At 46.3% G+C, this 17,730-nt stretch overlaps 1 protein-coding gene across 1 annotated transcript in view; it reads left to right on the forward strand.

Moving 5' to 3' along the window:
• Itpr2 (inositol 1,4,5-trisphosphate receptor type 2) overlaps window positions 1–17,730 on the forward strand; it is a 411,976-nt gene that overhangs the window by 298,789 nt on the left and 95,457 nt on the right. Inside the window, exon 45 of the mRNA XM_075982281.1 lies at window positions 1,531–1,653. Within this exon, the coding sequence (XP_075838396.1) occupies window positions 1,531–1,653 (123 nt within the window). The remainder of the gene's footprint in view (window positions 1–1,530; window positions 1,654–17,730) is intronic.

A 17,730-nucleotide genomic window follows, 5' to 3' on the forward strand; every position in this document is an offset into this window, starting at 1 on the left:
ACTATGATGTCATTCAGGCATGCTAGAGACCCGTGGAACATGCTCAAACGCTGCTGTTTGTTGCTCCTGCGACAAAGTCCCCTCACGTCAGGGACGCTGCTGGTGCTGCAGGGCTGTCTGTGGAGGCTGGAGCCACGTGTGCTGGATTCCCTGTGAAGAATGGAGTCAGGAAGGATAGGCGGAGAGAGAAGATAGGCAGTCCAGCTTCACGTTACTCAGTGAGCGCCTTGTCTCCACAGGGGGTAGAGTAAGGACTGTGGACTCCCTGTCCTCTGGTTAGTGGGATACTGAATATGTATTCATTTGACGAAGCACTTTGAAGAGAGTATCCTTTGCCATTGACACCCATTCTATCATCTGCTCCCTCCTTCCTGAACCCCCCTCAAACTGAGTTAGATGCCCCAGGCCTCTAACAGTGCGCCGCTCACCCCCTGCTGGACCCTTGAGCAGAGACACTCTGCTTGCCCACCGTGGGCTCTCCAGTGCCCGATACTGGGGCTAGCACCCTGTCTCCAGCTCCCTCTTGAATGCCCAACAAACAGTGAGTTTCTCCGGATTCCAAATTCACTTAAATCCTGGAGACTTCAGAGCATTAGTGTCCAAAGATAGAAACAGAGTATTCCAGATAAACATGGAACGTTGTCACAAAATGATTCCATGTTCATTTAAATAACTGTGGTTTTCAAGAATATTTCTAAAATTATTTTCTGTTAGTATATACATTAGTTATATATATTCTGTTATATAAAGCTAACATTAGCTTTATTATGGCATGTTTTGCACAAATGCGTTGTACTCATTAGATTTCTCCAGCTGTGATAAGCGTCATGACCAAACGCAACTCGGGGAGGGAAGCGTTTATTTGACTTACACTTCCAGGTCAGTCCATCACAGAGGACAGTCAGGACAGGAACCACAGAGGAAAGCTCCTTGCTGGCTCAGGCCCAGGCCCACATTCATTGGCCTTTCTTCTGCAGCCTAGGTCAGACCTGCTTAGGGATGTTATCGCCCCCAGTGAGCACGGCCTTCCCACATTAATTCCCGAAAAAGAACAGAAAATGCTCCAGAGGCCAATCTGAGGGAGGGAGGCAGTCTCCCCAGTGAAACTCCCTCAGATAAATCTAGGCTCTCTAGTTGACAGTGGAAGATGAGAGATACGCCATTATACTTTTTCCTTCCTAATCACCTCTACATTGTCGATCCCGTCGATCCTTTGCTGGCTCCCTGTCTCAGATGCCTTCCTTTCGTCTCGTGTATTCTATTACCCCGTCTTTCCCGCTTTCTGCTTCTGTTAGCTCTCGTTCTCTTCTCACAGTCCCGTCTACCTTCACAGCCTACAGATAGACACGTGTAAACACTTAGATCTTGAGTGTGGATATGGGAGAAAATGAGATATTTGTTCACTTACAGCTTTTATAGTTTTGTCTGCCATGAAACTTGCCAATTTTAAGTTAAAGCTCACTAACAATTGATGAGTTGCTGCCGCCTTGCAGACCCTGTTCTGACTGTTTGTTCATTATTTATTGCTAGGTGGATGTGATGAAGCAAGCCTATAACCAAGGACTAGAATGTGACCACGGGGACGAGGAGGGAGGGGATGACGGTGTTTCTCCAAAGGACGTTGGGCACAACATCTACATTCTGGCCCATCAGGTGCGCATATTTTTCTACATTTATCTTGCTTACCTGGTCATTGTGTCTTATGCTGATGGATTATTATTATATTTTTACCTTCTTATATCCTTATTTATTCAGTGCCTGCCTTCTTTGGTTTCAGTTAGAGAAAACAGTAAGTCCTCAGAATTCCCAATTATGAAATTCAGGGTCCACTAGGGAGCCTTTGACAAATTAAAGAGGCTCGGGAGAATACTTCTGGGCCTGGAAGAAGAAAGTGTCTCACCCCAGAACCTCAGGAGAGGGGAGGCCAGCTCCTGAGGAGGCAGGGTGTGAAGAGGTGGGTAGGGGTGTTCTACAGTTTAGCCAGGGCTAATCCAGAGAGAGCTCTGCCCTTCAGGCATAGGCTGACAAGTTCTTAATCGAGGTCATTAAGTTTGCAGCCTTAAGCGCTTTCCACGGGACTTCTAGCATCCATAAACTAAGTATTCAATTTCTTCAGTGATGTTTCCATTTCATTGCTTGTAAGTACCAATATTTGATGAGCATTGTTTGATGAGCTCAATCCCACAAACATGGTCAAATTGAAACTCACATCATCTAACACAGATAGGTTTAAAATATAAAACTTGAAATGTACACATGTTGGCTTGATTTTTGTCTCCAATGGCCCTATCGTTTTAAGGGATTAAAGTTCAGGCTTTGAAAATGTCTCAGACTTCCCAGGTGCCTCCTTCCACCTGCCATCTCTCCTGTCTGCTTTCCCATTCATCTTATCCGTTGATTAAATAAATATTGGTGGAGGGAACGTCAGATTCTGAATGGATTTAGTTTTAAAGGTTGTTCTCTAGGTATTCCCTGTGCCCGCCATATGGCCATCTACTGGACAGAACCTTGAACAATGTTTTTGATTACTTTTTAAGGAAGGACTCTGATTGCAAAAGCTCCAGCTCAGGGTTGCTGCTCCTGTTATACAGTCAGCACCCTGAGACTTGCAGGATTCTAGTAATCTGTTCGTTCACAAGGCGAGGGCAGCCAAGTTACAGCTGTGCAGAAGGAAAGGCATTTTAGGCATTGAGGAACCAAAAGCCAAGCCGAGAGATGAGCAGAAGGAAGTGGAAAGACAGAGACTCAGGATGTGGGGAAGTCCCATTTCAGAGAAAGAAAAGTCAGGTGGCAGAAGTTGAGTCAAGTTAGGAAAAGTAACAAAGAATGAGTAGAGAATGAACTGGAGTATGAAACAGAAAAAAAAAATGACTCCCAGCCAGGACTTAAAATCCCATGGCATGCCAGAGGAACACAGGAGCACAGGGATGTAGTGTGTGTCTGGGCAGAGGACCTCAGAGTCTGCAACACCATCAGCAGAGGTGACAAAGAAAACTGGGGCAGAGCCAGCCCCAGAGGGTCTTCGTAAGAGGACTAGAACCACCTGCAGAGTCTTCACTGGAAGCTGGTCCTTCCTTGTTGGTGAAGGCTGTCCCCTCAGCACAGTGAGCAGCTGCATGCCTCAGGCCTGGCCCTGTACGTATGCTCTAGGGCATAAATCCTCAGTCAGCCTAAACTTGCCAGAGCACCAACAGAATTGCAGGCCTTGGAGCCAGACCAACCCCCATACCCTTGAAGTCTCAAGACACCAGCAGGAGCGTGGGCAACTAGAACATCAAAGACGTTCATCAAGATTCAGGTTAGGTCAGCTCTGTTTCCATGGACTGAAGCCCAAGAGCAGCAAATGCAAATGCGTGAGCTTGGTCTTAGAGGGAAGGAGGACGCAGGACTAGAACAGACGCGAGGAAGGCAAACTGGCGGCAAGAGAAACGCAGACGGCAGAAAGGCCACTGGTTTTGATTGGCACGAGCTGGAGAACAGATCTGTTCTTGGAGAGAACAGAAGCATCCGAAGATGAAAGAGCCAGACATTCAGCGTCAAAGCACGATCAGGGGTCAAAAGCAACTTGCAGAGATTAGGGAAGCAGCGAATGCGGAAGTGGCTGGGGTCCTACAGAGGGCTTTTATAAAACCTCTCCAGTCGTTTGCAGAGCCGTGAGGATATGCTGTGTAGCTGGGTTAAGGAAGCCAGGCTTCCGGAGGGAGAAGGACCCAGCTGAGTAAGGGAGGAAGTGGGTTCTGAACTGCCGAACGCATCAGCCTTGTGATTTATCTGAGTCCGAACAGGTCCCGTTTAGAAACAGAGAGCTTGCAGGAGCGGAATCAGGCGCAGACTCCACCCCCTTTCCGTTCTGATTCTGCTGGTGTGTGTAACTGATGGTATAGTCACCGTCTGCGTCTTCCCTTTAGTGCCACAAGGAATTGTTCCCCGTCAGCATGTCGTTTTCCTTATGGAATTAATTATGCCACTGGTTTTCCCTGAGATGTTAGCAGTTTTCACTCACATTGGTCTCTTTCGATTCTGACGATTGTGGGTCATGACTGGCTTTGGGCTGGGCTGTTATCTGGTTCTTTGTGAACCTGCCGTGTAAACAGCTCCTACACTGAGGTGTCACAAAACGAGTACAAGGTGGCCAGCTGTTCTTCAGAAGGGGAGCAGCTGTGCAGCGCCATGCAGAACCGTGCAGGACAGATCCAGGCTCTGAGGCGGGAACATGGCCCTCGGGCAGCTGATGACCTTGCAGATTTAAGCTGGCCTCTGCACCGCCCAGTCATTCGAGAACCAAGCTGCCCTTCCTCCCGGCTTCACCATCATCATCTTCTGCACAGATGGTTTATTTTGGTGCTGTCAGACTTTCGGTTTTTGTTGTTGATGCTTTTCGTGGCAGGGACATAGTTCTGCTTTTCCACCCTGACGTCCCTCTGGGCCCTTCCTGTGGTCAGTGTTACAAGAAACAAATAATGCTTCTTGTAAGTGTCTTGTCTAATCTGCATAAAACTATAAATACATCACACAGGGAATTTCTTCAGCTTTGATTCTGAGGTGTTGTGCTGTGGATTTCTTCACCGCTCAGCCGCATGCGCTGGCTCTTCCTGTCTCTCGATCTCTTCTGAGCCCTGGTCTTGCTGTTTCATGTTTTGTTTCTTCCCCATCCCGTCCCTGTTTGAGGTTTCTTTTGAAGCAGTTACCGCCCCCCCCCCCCGTCCAGTACATTTCTTACTTTTTCACATGCGTTCATCATACGTGAGGCTGCATCACCTCCTTACTCCATCACGCAGTTGTCTCGTGTTGTCTGAGTCTCTCCATTTGCCTCTTTCCTGAAGTAAGATGGAGATGGAGAGGGCAGGGCATCATGGCTCCTGCCTTGATAATCTCATAACTCAGGAGGCTGAGGCAGGAGGACTGCTGTGAGTTCTAGATCTGCCTAGGTGCCAGCATGAGACCCTGTCTCAAAACACAAATTAAGAGAGCAAAATTAAAGAAATGGATGAAGAAATGTTAGATGCTTTGTGGGCAGGAAGACTCATTAAACAGAAAGTCAGTGGAAAATAAGAATAATAGTCACTTTGATTAGTTACATGAAAATCTTCTCAAAATGCAAGCTTTCAATTTTTTCATGAGCGTTTTCCTGAATCAGAAAATGGCCTTTGAACATGTAATTTTAATGTCCGCATAATTAGACATCATTCGAATGAATGTTCTATAATTTATTGAATCACTCTTTATTGTTAAGTATAGGTTTCTAATATATTTGATATTATGAATTATGCTGTGATTAATGCCCTCACACATTAATCTTTGTCCACTGTCCTGGTGGTTTTTTTAGGGTAAAATCAGGAAGTTCAATTTCTGGGCCATAGGGGCCACTCTATGGCTCTTGATACTCTTTGCGAAACTTAGTACCATTCAAAGAAAACTTTGCAGAACCGATAGAGTCAGGAGTATAGCTCTCGGTCCACAGATTCCTGTTCACTCCATCTGTGTGTACCACGAAAACGGAGATCTCGCTTGTGGTCACTTCCTCTGCAGTGGCTCTCAGCCTTCCTGACGCTGCAACCCTTCCATATAGTTCCTCACATTGTGGTGGCCCCAGCCATAAAATTATTTTCATTGCTACTTCATAACTGTAGTCTTGCTACTGTTATGAATCTTAATGTAAATATCTGTGTTTTCTGATGAGTTCAGGCAGCCACTGTAGAAGGGTCAGTTGACTCCCAAAGGGGTCATGACCCACAGGTTGAGCACTGCTGCTTTAAAGAGCTTTTGAAATGGACCATCTGTCTTTGCATTCTTCGTTCTTTGATTGCTTGTATTTCTCCTATGAATTGCTTGCAGGTATATTTATCTTTTATCAGGTCTCCTTTGTCTTACAGAATTTTAATTAAGGATTAAACCATTAATAACCATTCATCTACCGTATTGATTATATCTAATTTCCAATTCATTGACCTTTCAGTATTTTAATATCCTTTTTGTCTGTCAGCTTAAATCTGTTAGACACTCCCCTGGGGCTTCAATGAACACATGATGAATCATACTTTTGTATTTAATCACGTAGATGAGAAGATGATTTTCTTGGTCTTTGATTTTAAAAAATAAGGTCTCACTACACAGCCATGGCTGGTCTGGGGCTTGGAGCAATCTTCCTGGGTATTTGGATCACGTGTGTGCCACCATGCTGGGCTGAGATGGTGGGTCCCAGTTCTGACTCATCCCAGAAGGCACATTCTGAATTTTGATGGAGAGGCCGTGGTAGCTCTGTGCAGGAATGCAGGGGGTGGAAGCTTCTGGAGAAGAGATCAAGGCCAGAATATAGCCGTGCCTGGGGCTTACATGTGTGTGAGTGATCTGAGCAGGGCAGACCTGGGAGGCCTGATGCTCCTCCCTCAACAAGGCGCTGGTATGCACCTCTGCCAGCTCACCAGTTGGGATCCCAGACCTGGTGTTCTTTCTACTCCTTCCAGAACTTCAAAAAAAGCCTAAATTTTTAATTTTTTTTAATTGTGAAATCTCATCTTTAAAAGTTGACAAGTCATTAAAAAATGTAAAGACACGGAGCAGGCCACCCTAGCTCACCACAGCTCACCACAGCTCACCACATGGAGCAGGCCAACATAGCTAAGAGCAGCCAGGAGCCACAGCTCACCACAGAGCAGCCAGGAGCCATAGCTCACCACAGATCGAACCTAGGACCCACATTCCTCAATCACTGAGTTGTGTAGATGAGCAAGCTGTCTGGCTGCCAGGCACCATGACATAGTCTTACAGGGTAGTAACGATGACAGATCAGTTCTGGGACAATTTGCACTTGGACTAGGAACAGGGGAAGAGAGACAAACATGTCACAATTAGCAGACCATGGAATCAGCCATACACTGGTGGGGAACAGGGTGTGGTAAAGGTGGAAATGAGATTGCTGGAGATGGGGCCTTCTGAAGGACTTTCTCTGAGGATTTGAAACTGAAGCTGGATCTCGGGGAGAAAAATGAAAGCACATGAAATGGATGGGAACCCTTACAAGGTGTGGTTCGATGACTTCTGAATGGAATGAGCTCAGTGTGTCTACAGGGAGGAAATGAGACCCAAATGCTGGTCTACCCCAACCAGCTATGAGTATTTATCCCATTAAGTTCATTTTGGGTATATTTATGACAAGGTAGTGGCTATTGATTTCAATAACTACTCAAGTCAGGCATCATGTTAGTTGCTGAGATGAAAAGATAAATCAAGAAGCTCCCGAGGAAGTGAATTCTGGAAGGAGAGGGAGATGAGAAACTGCCATAAAGATGCTGTGTTGAAATGAAAAAGGTCCAAGATGTTTGCACATGGGCATCGGGGGTGAGGGAAGAGGTTGGTTGAGGCAGAAAGATCTGCTCCCATGAGAAGACTCTAGAGAATGGTATGCTCTCAGGACTTAGCTTGGGAATCTCCATCACGTCCACTTAGGCCTATATATGACAAAGGCTATAGTAACTGGAACCAAGTGGACATCGTTGTGATAACCAGTCATAGTCACTTAAGAAATGTCATGTACATGATTGAAGCATGAAGAAGTGACTAGGAAGTGATATGCTCTCAGGCTTGGGATTTGGTAGTTTATGAATAATAATAAAATCCAAATGCAGACTTTTTTCTATTATCATTGTTACTGTGGTCAAAATTAGTGGTAATTCCTGTCCTCAGATGTAACATGAGGGCCGGGGGGTTCTGTCCCGCCTGGTACCCCACAACCAGCAAGCCCCAAAGAAAATCACATACAGGTCTATATAGGTTATAAACTGATTCGCCCATTAGCTCAGTCTTCTTATTAGCTCTTGTAGCTTATATTAACCCATTGTTCTTATCTATGTTAGCCACATGGCTTGGAACCTTTCTCAGCCGGGTAGATTACATCTTGCTTCTTCCATGGTCTGGGCAGGGCTGCGGAGGGAGCTTCCTGCTTCCCAGAATACTCCTGTTCTCATTGCCCCGCCTCTACTTCCTGTCTGGTTGACCTACCTATACTTCCTGCCTGGCCAATCAGCGTTTATTTAAAACATGATTGACAGAATACAGACAATTTTCTAGCACCACTCAGAGTATAACATTAGCATTCTTTAATGCTGACAAGATACCTTTTCTCTTTTCTTCCCTAGTCCCATGCCAAGCGTGGTGTCTTGCAGCAGTAGATACAAACTCATTGCAGGGTGCATGGGTGTTGATGGTGTTTGATGTAATAGAAGCACTTTGTACTGGGTAGACAGGGATCTTGCTCACCTGGTATTGATGGCTTATTTTCATTTTATAGGTCACTCTTAGCCAGTCTTTTTATTTAGCTCAGTGTAGACAGGGCTTTGTATTCTCTTCCCTCTTGATGAGCGTTTTTCTTATTTGTGCCAATGAGATTGCCTTTCTCTTGAGCCAATGGGCTGTCATCTCCTGGAGTTGTGTTTACTGTTTCAAACCTGTATCTGCCTCCCCTACATCCTGGATAGACTGTTTTAGCATTGTCTCATTTGTTGTGTTCCCCAAACCACATGTTTACATTTGTGGTAGGTTGTGTTTTGATGTGAAAGGTTTTACACAGGCATGTGTGGCTTTGAACACTTCATCTCCTGGTGGTCATGCTGTTTGGGGAGGTGTGGCACCTGTGGGAAGTGGGGCCTTGCTACAGGAAGTAGACCTGTTAGCGGGTGGACTTTGAGACTTTATAGCCTTCCCTATTTCCTGTCTCTGTTTCTTGAACCATCGAGATGTGAGCAAGCAGTCTCATGCTTCTGCTGCTACAACCACCATGCCTTCTCTACTGGACTGTACACTCAAACCATGAGCCAAGTTAAGTCCTTAATTCAACTGCTACCTGTAAAGTATTTGATTGGCCATAGCATTAAGATGTAGTAGCTAATAAATGCTATGCATACTACTAGACTTACTTCCAATTATTTTCTGTGTATTAGTTTATGCATGTTTGGTTGTTTATTCATATGCAATTGTTTATGCATATTCGGTCGTTGTGCTTATTTGTTTGTGCACACTCAGTTGTTCACACATATTCAATTGCTTATGCATATTCAATTGTGCATATCCAATTGTTTATGCACATTGAACTGTTTATGTATATTGACTTGGATATTTAATTAATAGAAAACTCACAACTATGGGTACTCGTGAGTTCTCCCTCTGTTTTTTAAAGAAAATTTCCAAAATAATAAAAGTAAAATGAGAAAATAAAAAGCTTGGCTGTGTTAGATTTAAATCCTTTTAGTAAGCACTAAAGACTACTCAACTGAGCATCTGATAGTCTGGGTTATAGCTGTTTGTGTCACCTCCAAGTTTATACTTAGCAGAAGCAATAAAAGTGCGCAAAGGGGGAAGTGGAATGAAATTGATCGAACTGGGTGGAAGGATCGTGAAGGCAAGTTCAGGAGTAGCAGTATGTTTGGCTTACTGGCTACCTTCTGTTAGCAGCACCTTTTTTTCTGTGACATGCTTATCAGAGCCCTCATCTGAAGTCCGGCAATGCAGCAGCTGTGGCTAAAGAGTCCAGCTCCTCTTCTCCCTCACATCCATGCTGACTTCAGCTACATCCACAGGATTCAGAGTCTGTGGGGGGATGATGCATGTCTGTAACCTTTGCAATTGGGGTGGAGGAAACAGCTCCCTGGAGTTCATTGTCCAGCCAGGTTGGCTGAATTAATGAGCTCCAGATTCAGCAAGAGAAACTGCTCAAAAATATAATGTGGGGAACAGTGGAGTGGTCTTACTGACGATGGTCTCTGGTTTCCACATGTGTACATGTATGTACACACCTAGGTGCACATCCCTGAGGCACATGTGCTTATACCTCTGCATTCACAAAGTCTTGTAGGAGTGCTGGAGATGTCAGAGAGTCGTACACTGTTCCCCTCCCAAAGGAAAACGCCAGCATTTGCTATCCATATTTCAGTCACCCGGATTGTCACTTGGCACTAACCAAGGCACTGTGGGAAGGGGTGGGGACAGGGAATGGTAGGCGTGGCTTCCTTTCCTGCTTCATGCACTGGGATACTTTATTATACTGGCAGTTTCTAGATATCTGATAGTCTTCATTAAGTCACTTTCCCCTTAAAAATTCCATTTCATTGCTGCAATTGCTTGAGCTGTTCTCATTTGAAGGGCTATGCATATAAATTATTCTAAATACCCTGAAATCAGAGGAAGTGTGTATATCACTCAGACTGCCTTAAAGTGTTTCCCTAGAGACTGGAGCAGCTCACCTCTTCCCAGCTTCTGCCTCCTGATGCTAATGCGTAGTAATCAGCACGGCTTCATTTACTTTATTTGTGGAAGCAGAAAGATGGGTTTGTAATTGGACCCATAACTCCCATCACTAATATCTTTGAAGGGTGTTCACTAACTGACAATTACTTCATCTCTATTATCATCACTTGTGGGAAGTGGAAAACACAGCTGATTTCTCTGCTCACAGACGCCCAAGTAGCCTGGTGACACCTCAGTAGAAATGCTGTGTAGCAGCCTAGCCGCTACTCCTCTCACGAGGTGTGTTTCCTCTGTCCACTGTTGGGGTTCATGGCTTTTCTGACTTCAACTCTCTCATCCATAAAGGCAGTACAGGCATCTGTGAGCTTTGTCTGCAGGGACCCACGTGAATACCCAAGCATCTTTTATAAAAGACGCAATGGCTTTTATAATGGGTTACATTACATTTTAAATAATTGTTGGTCTAGCTAGCCAGCTGCTGGATATTTGTGTTTGTGTATACCTCATCTGCTTACAACAGGGATTTGAGGCTAATGGAGAAATGCCTGTGTGTGGAATTGTTCTCTTAAAATAGGACCTCAGAAGCCTGGGAAGGGAAAATGACCAAATGTTTTGAGATTTGTGGCAGATACATTTTCCATTTGCCAGGACCAGTGTGGCATTATGGGTAACAAAGAGTTAAAAGCCATGCGCTGTACTGTTTATTCATAAGCATCTTTGCTGGTCTTGAAAAGGAATTGAGATGGGAGCATAGCGTGCCCCTCCCACCCCCAGTGGACAGTGGTTTCCGGAAGACTGCTACAGGCCATACTTGATGCCATCCCATCCGCTACTGGTTCCTTTTCAGCTCTCTGATGCAATCATCACTTTTTCAGGTGTAATCAAGAGTAAATACACAGGGCTGGGGAGATGGCTCTGTTGAGAAAGTGCTTGCTGAACACAAGTGTAAGGAACCAAGTTCCGATCCCATTACCCACTTAAAAAAAGCTGTGATCTCAGTGCGGTGGTTTGAATGAGATGTCCCCATAAGTCTTGGGCATTTGACTACTTGGTCCTCAGTTGGTGGCCATAGAGGATTAGAAGACCCTTGGCCTTGCTGAAGAAAGTATGCCACTGGGGCCAGGGTTTGAGGTTCCTAAAGACCATTTCAAGTTAGCTCTCTCTGTGTCCTGCTTATGGCTCAAGATGTGAACTCTCAGCTTCTGCTCTGGCTGTCTGCTGCTGCTCCCTGTACCCTGCCATCATGACCCCTAACCCTCCAGAACTGGAAGCCCCAAATAAACCCTTCCTGCTGTAAGTCACCTTGGTCGCTGTGTTTTATTGCAGTACTAGGAAACTGAAGAATTTGCTGAGCACTGAGGAGGCAGAAGCAGGAGGCTCCCAAGAGCCTGCTGGCTGGCTCAGCTTGCAGAAGCATTGAGCTCCAGGCCTAGCAGGAGAGCCTGTCTGTAAAAACGTGATGAAAAGCACTAGAGAAAGAGACCTGATGTTGACCTCTGGCCTCACACACATGCGCATATGCTCACACACACACACACACACACACATGTACACACACACGTACCCCCACATATACAGAAAGTGAATGTAATTAATCTTGAGGATTGTTCATACTGTGGCCATTGTGAACATAGATGTAGAATAAGATTGTTCCATAGATATACTTTGGTGATCGGGGATATTTGTATTGTATGAGCTTAATAAAACCGTTTAAAAATTGCCCTAAGATTGTAAGAGTTGGAGGTAGAGGCGAGAGGACAGTGGTTCAAGGCCAGCTTCAGCTGCACGAGACCCATCCGGTAAAAGCACGTGATTGTCACATCAAGCTGCAAACACTTTAGGCTTTCAGGGCCTGTGTAAGCAATAGGCCCACTGCTCTCAGCGGTGAAAAACATCCTCAGCAGGCAGATCTGCACCCGCTGTGTGTGAGCTTACACGAGGCTCCACTGCTTGATGTCGCATTGCTTGTTGCGCTCTGGGCCTGTGTCCTTGCTCCTTTAGCAGTGGCAGGGGCGGGTCACTGTGGCTGGCTCAGGTTTGAGGTCTGGTTCTTGAATGACACTGGGTGACAGTACTGCAGGGGATGCAGTGGTACCTGGGGGTTTAAGTGAGTATTACATCACCAGGTGCTGCAGGTGACTGGACAGGACCAGATGCAGATGGTGGTTACGGACTCGGAAGGTTCAGTTGAGCAATGAAGAAGAGGATTTTTATTGCACTTATTTGTGTACGTGTGTGCATATGTGCACAAGCTGTGGTATGCATACGGATGTGTGGATTCCCTCCTTCTACCAGGAGGATTCTGGGGATTGAACTCAGATCATCAGGTTTGATGGCAGTGCCTTTACCCACAATGCCATTCGTGGGTCTCAGAGGCGGATGTTTTTTGTCATACAGAAAACATAGGCAGAATAAAGATACTTGCCATGCCGTGTGTGGAAGGTTAGTGCCCTGGGACCTTGTACAGGAGCAGAAACATCAGTGTAAAACGATGGAGAGGCCGTCGTACCACATGAGGGACTACAGACACGAGAGGGTCCACGTGCAGAGAAACTCACCTCAGTGTGACGTGGCACACACTTCACTCCTCTCAAGAGTGTTCAGTGCTACACTCTAGTGACACACAGTTAATGGGCCATTAATGATGTTGTGAAATACTAATGTGACAAAGATGGGACATTAATGATGCTGTGAAATACTAATGTGACAAAGAATACCGGTGCAGACATATGCTTTAGAAAACGTCCGCCAAGCCCAAAGCCTCGTCAGTTCAAGTCTTTTCATGGCTACTGTTATTTGTATGCTGGTTTATATCCTGGCATCATTTAACATCTACTTAAAGTTAAGTCGATGATAACGAACCCAAGAGCACACTTAGTAAACGTATAAGCGAAGGAAAAACTTTAATGTCAAAGCACCAAGTGATACCCTCTATGTATTTGTGCACATGTGTGTGATTCTGCACATACAATATTCTGTGTATGTGTCTGTGTGTGTGCGTGCATGGCTCCGTGTGTGTCTGTTGTAGCTGTAGCTGTACATGCCCACACTGTTCACTGATTGTTTTCTTTTGTGATTCAACCGTAAATGAAGGTTGTTTACAGCTACACAGCCGCATTTCTATCCTGAAGACTCACTGTGGACACGAGAGGGGGTGAGATGGCAGGACAGAATCCAGCTGACATTTCCTTCTGCTGATCGATCCAGCGGGAGAATTCTAATGTCTGAAAACAGCTTTCTCTGGTGCAAAGGCCAAGAGAGTTGTATGGGTACGTGAGCCTTATTCACTAGCGACGAGATTGCTCAGCTGTGGCCTTTTGTGTCTCTTGATCAGTTTGGGTTTCAGAATTACTTAAAGAGTCACAGAAAAGTACCAGGCCACTGCAACAAAACAATGCTAGATACTGGATGGTAACTGTTAAATTAAAGGAAGAAACCCCTCAGATCAAAAATAAGCCCCCATTCACATCACACCCAAGAGACTGTCTGAAATTATACAGTAGGGGAAAATTGTGGCAAGCCCAGGTTAAGGTTTTTGTTATTATTGTAAGAGGCTCCATTTTAGAGATATAAAATTGATTGTTTCAAGAGTTGCTGTCCTGTCATCTGTCGGTCACATATACATACACCCACATGCATGTATAAGTTTTTGACAGCTCTGTGAGGCACGAAGACCATGTGCTAGTTGATGCCTCTATGTGGGGATTTCCAGAGAGCCAGCTCATAAATGTTTTAGTCTTGTGAGTCCGTACTGTCTGCTGAACACACTGCACTCTGCCGTTCTGGTGCAGAAGCAACTGTGGACAACATGTAAACAAGCCGGTCTTGTTGTGTTTATCCAAATAAAACTTCATTGTATGAAGCAGGTGTCAGAACAGATTTCCCCCAGGAGGGTTGTTTGCCAAACCCTGCTGTAAATGGCTTTTATAATCTCCATACTTTCCATGCCCCATATTTGAAATTGCCTGCTCGTAATGGCTGGGCCCACACGATGGCTCAGCAAGAAAGGCTCTTGCCCCCAAGCCTGAGGACCCGAGTTCAATCCCCAGAACCCACGTGATGTTAGGAGAGAACCAGCTCCCATATATTGTCCTCTGACCGCGCTGCTCTGTGACACGTGTGTCCTATTCCCATAAATAAAGGAGTAAATATTAAAAAAAAATGAGAAAAAACAGGACACTTATTTTTGCAATTCTTTTCATCGTTTAGTTTTTGTTCTTGACTCAAGCACTCATGTAGCCTGAGCTGTCTGAACTTGCTGTGTAGCTGAAGATGGATTTGAACCTCTCACCTTCTTGCCTTAATCTGTAGAGCAGTGAGCTTGTAGCTGTGTGTCACTATGCCTGGCTATATACATTTATAATTAAATATTTAGAATATGTCAATGAGTGTGTGTCTGTGAGTGAGGACATGCATATGAGCACATGGGTTTGGAGGCCCACGGAGACCAGAGGTATCAGATTTCTGAAGTTACAGGCAGTTGTGGAGTTGTTCCACGTGGGTGCTAGAAATTCAACTCAGGTCCTCTGTGGGATCAGTGTGTGCTCACAACCACTGAGCCATCTCTGCAGCTCGTATTTCTACTGTTTAATTCACTTTGGTTTTGTTGTTGTTGTTGATGGTGCCGGGGATGGGACCTAAGGAGTCAGGCATGAGAGGCAGGTGCTACACCAGCCCTCTCTTTGTATGTGAGCCTGGAACACAAACAGAGGCATGCACGCTAAGTTCCTAACTGATAAGAAAGGAGGACGTTTGAGGTGAGCTTTCTATTACCATGATGGCAACATGACCGCAAGCAGCTTGTGGAGGAAGGGGTTTATTTTGCATCCACACCACAGTCTGACCACTGAGGAAGTCGGGGTGGGAACTCAAGGCAGGAACCTGGGTGCAGGAGCTGAGGCGGCAGCGTGGGAGAATGCTGTTCACAGGCTCGCTCCTCCCGGTTTGTGTAAGGCCTGCGCTCTTACACAGTCCAGGACCACCTTCCCACAGGTGACACCACCCAGGGTGGGCGGAACCTACCCCAACAGTCACTAATTAAGGAAATGCACCGCAGGCCCCTCTGGTGGAGGCTTTTCCCCGACTGAGGGTTCCAGTTTCTAAAACGGCTCTGTCTGGTATCAGTTTGACATAAAACTCGCCAGGACAAGGACACTGTAATTCCACAGTGCTGTGATTTATGTATTCTGTGGACAGTGGGACTCTGTCCACTCACTTTGTAACTGGGCAGACAGATGTGTTACCCACTGGGCCAAGAAGATAGGTGAGTCCACTGTGAACCAGGATGGAGCTGAGTCAGGCAGAATAGAAGCGAGCAGGAAGGAAAGGTTCAGGACAAACTAGGGGCGTCCAGCAGGGGCCAAGGCTGTTCCTTGCTTATGCCTGACATGAACTTGGGAAACACTCCCAATCAAAGATGGGGTACTCGGAGTCACCTCAAGTTCCTGGATTCTGTCTGCCGAGGCTCGGGTTGAGTGGCCGGCCCCCACATCACTTTTCTCATCTAGCCAGAGTATTTTTATTCAACTCGTTGACAAACCACAGATTTTCTAACCCCGACTCTGGACTTCCGCACATCTCAGCTTCCTTCTGTCCGTGTCTGATAGGTCAGTCACCTGACCAGACACAGCTTCCTGCTCTTTCCCTTCCTTCCTCCTCTGTGCTTCCCTGTTCCTGGTGTCACCAGTGCCACAGCTGCCCGCTTTCTCTCCGCCCCCACCTACCTCTCGACCTCCATTTATCGAGATATTTTATCTGCTCAAAAGCAAAAGGCTTACAGTGAAAGACATGGAGAAAACCCACCTCTCATTCCTTCTGCTCATGTGCTCCTTGGCCCTGAAAGCAGCATAAGACTGCAGCCTTGGAAGATGGTCAGAGATCAGGTAGTGGGTGGGCAACCTCAGTCCAGAGAACATGTCATTCTAGCTAAGGGGTTTATCTTCTTGGCTTTGCCTCCGGGACCTGACATTTTTATTTCCTGCAGCTGGTAAGCCCTGTGTGCTGAGGAGGAAGGGAACTATGACTGGTTCTGGAGTCCCTGGCCTCTCTCCATCGCTTGCTGACTTACTAACTGGGAATGTGCTGGGAAAAGTGCGAATGGGGGGCAGCTCCCAGGGAAAGAGCTGGCTGTTGGCAGACGACATTGTATGAGCCTGGAGGTGGAAAACCTTGGGAGTAGACTAGAGCTGGATTCGAGCCCATGGGTGTTTAGGGGAAATGAGACATTAGGATGAAGGAACATCAGACACCGACTCCATACTTCATTCTTGGGAAGAGAAGCTAGGCATGAGCATCAAGGTATACAGACATTCGTATAGATGGTATTTGAAATTGTGGTATCGATGAGATTTCCTAGAAAAGCAGCTGGGATGAGGGGTTAAACCAAGAATGAAACCCCAGCGTGATTTCAGTGCCACAGGGGGAAGAAGACCCCAGAGAATGACTGGAATTGAGGGGCCTAAGAGGATGGGGTACAGACTGGGGAGCAGTGAGACTCAGCAGGAAGGCTGGACGTTGGCCCTGACGAAGTGCAATCCTGGCTTCAGCAGCAGCATTCCTGTGACAGCAGTCCCTGTTGTAGGCCAGCTCCAAACTGGACCACAATGAGCAGGGGAACTGAGCGGTCACTTTGCAAAAGGCGCCAAGTCACACCGCAGAGGGCGCCAGAGACTCTGGAACAGTGAGTGGTCACATGGCAAATAGGGCGCCTGAGACTCGGAGGAGCAATGATTTGATGCAGCTCAGCCCCGGCATCCTCTGGCAAAGGCTACCTTAAGCAGAGGAGAGGGAAAGGGGGCTCTCAGATTTAAGCCTCCCACACCTGTCCCCATCCCTGGGGGTCGTGGCAAGTGGTGGGCTATGATTCATCCTATTTTTCATCTGCACCTCACAGAGGCTCTTCAGAAAATTGTGTGTGTGCGTATGTGTGTGTGTATGTGTGCACGTATGTGTGTATGCTGAGTCTTCATACCGGTGTTCCTTTAGGCCAGTGGCGTTACCTAAAAGCACAAATAATAAAGGATTAACTAGACATACTCTCAGGGTATCTGTGTGGTTACTCCACGAACTTGGGGATCTGACCACGTCCTTCATAACTGCTTAGTCCTTGTCACCGTGGTCTCTGGTGGATCGTAGCCTTCCTGCTTTCATTCTCATGTGTACCCCAACTTTCCCTGACACAGCAGCCACTGTGAACCCCAACAAAGAGATTATGTCATGCCCACATTACCCTGGGCTCGGCACCTTCTAATACTCACTTCTTAGTGAAAGTCTTGCCCCTGTCCCACCCCCTCCTGCCCTCCTCCCTCCCTCCCAAGTGTTTTAGAGATAGACAGAGTAGCCCACCTGGCCTCAGCCTCCCGTTGCAGGGATTTCAAGTGTGTGTTGCTGTGTGTGGCTTAACAATCAAACCTTATGCTGCCCTGAAAGCCTTGTTGTATGACCTGGGCCCCAACCCACGCAAGTGTGCAAGAGCGGATCTCCTTCCTCGCC

The sequence above is a fragment of the Microtus pennsylvanicus genome, chromosome 8 (assembly GCF_037038515.1).
Source record: "Microtus pennsylvanicus isolate mMicPen1 chromosome 8, mMicPen1.hap1, whole genome shotgun sequence".
Lineage (NCBI taxonomy): Eukaryota > Metazoa > Chordata > Mammalia > Rodentia > Cricetidae > Microtus > Microtus pennsylvanicus.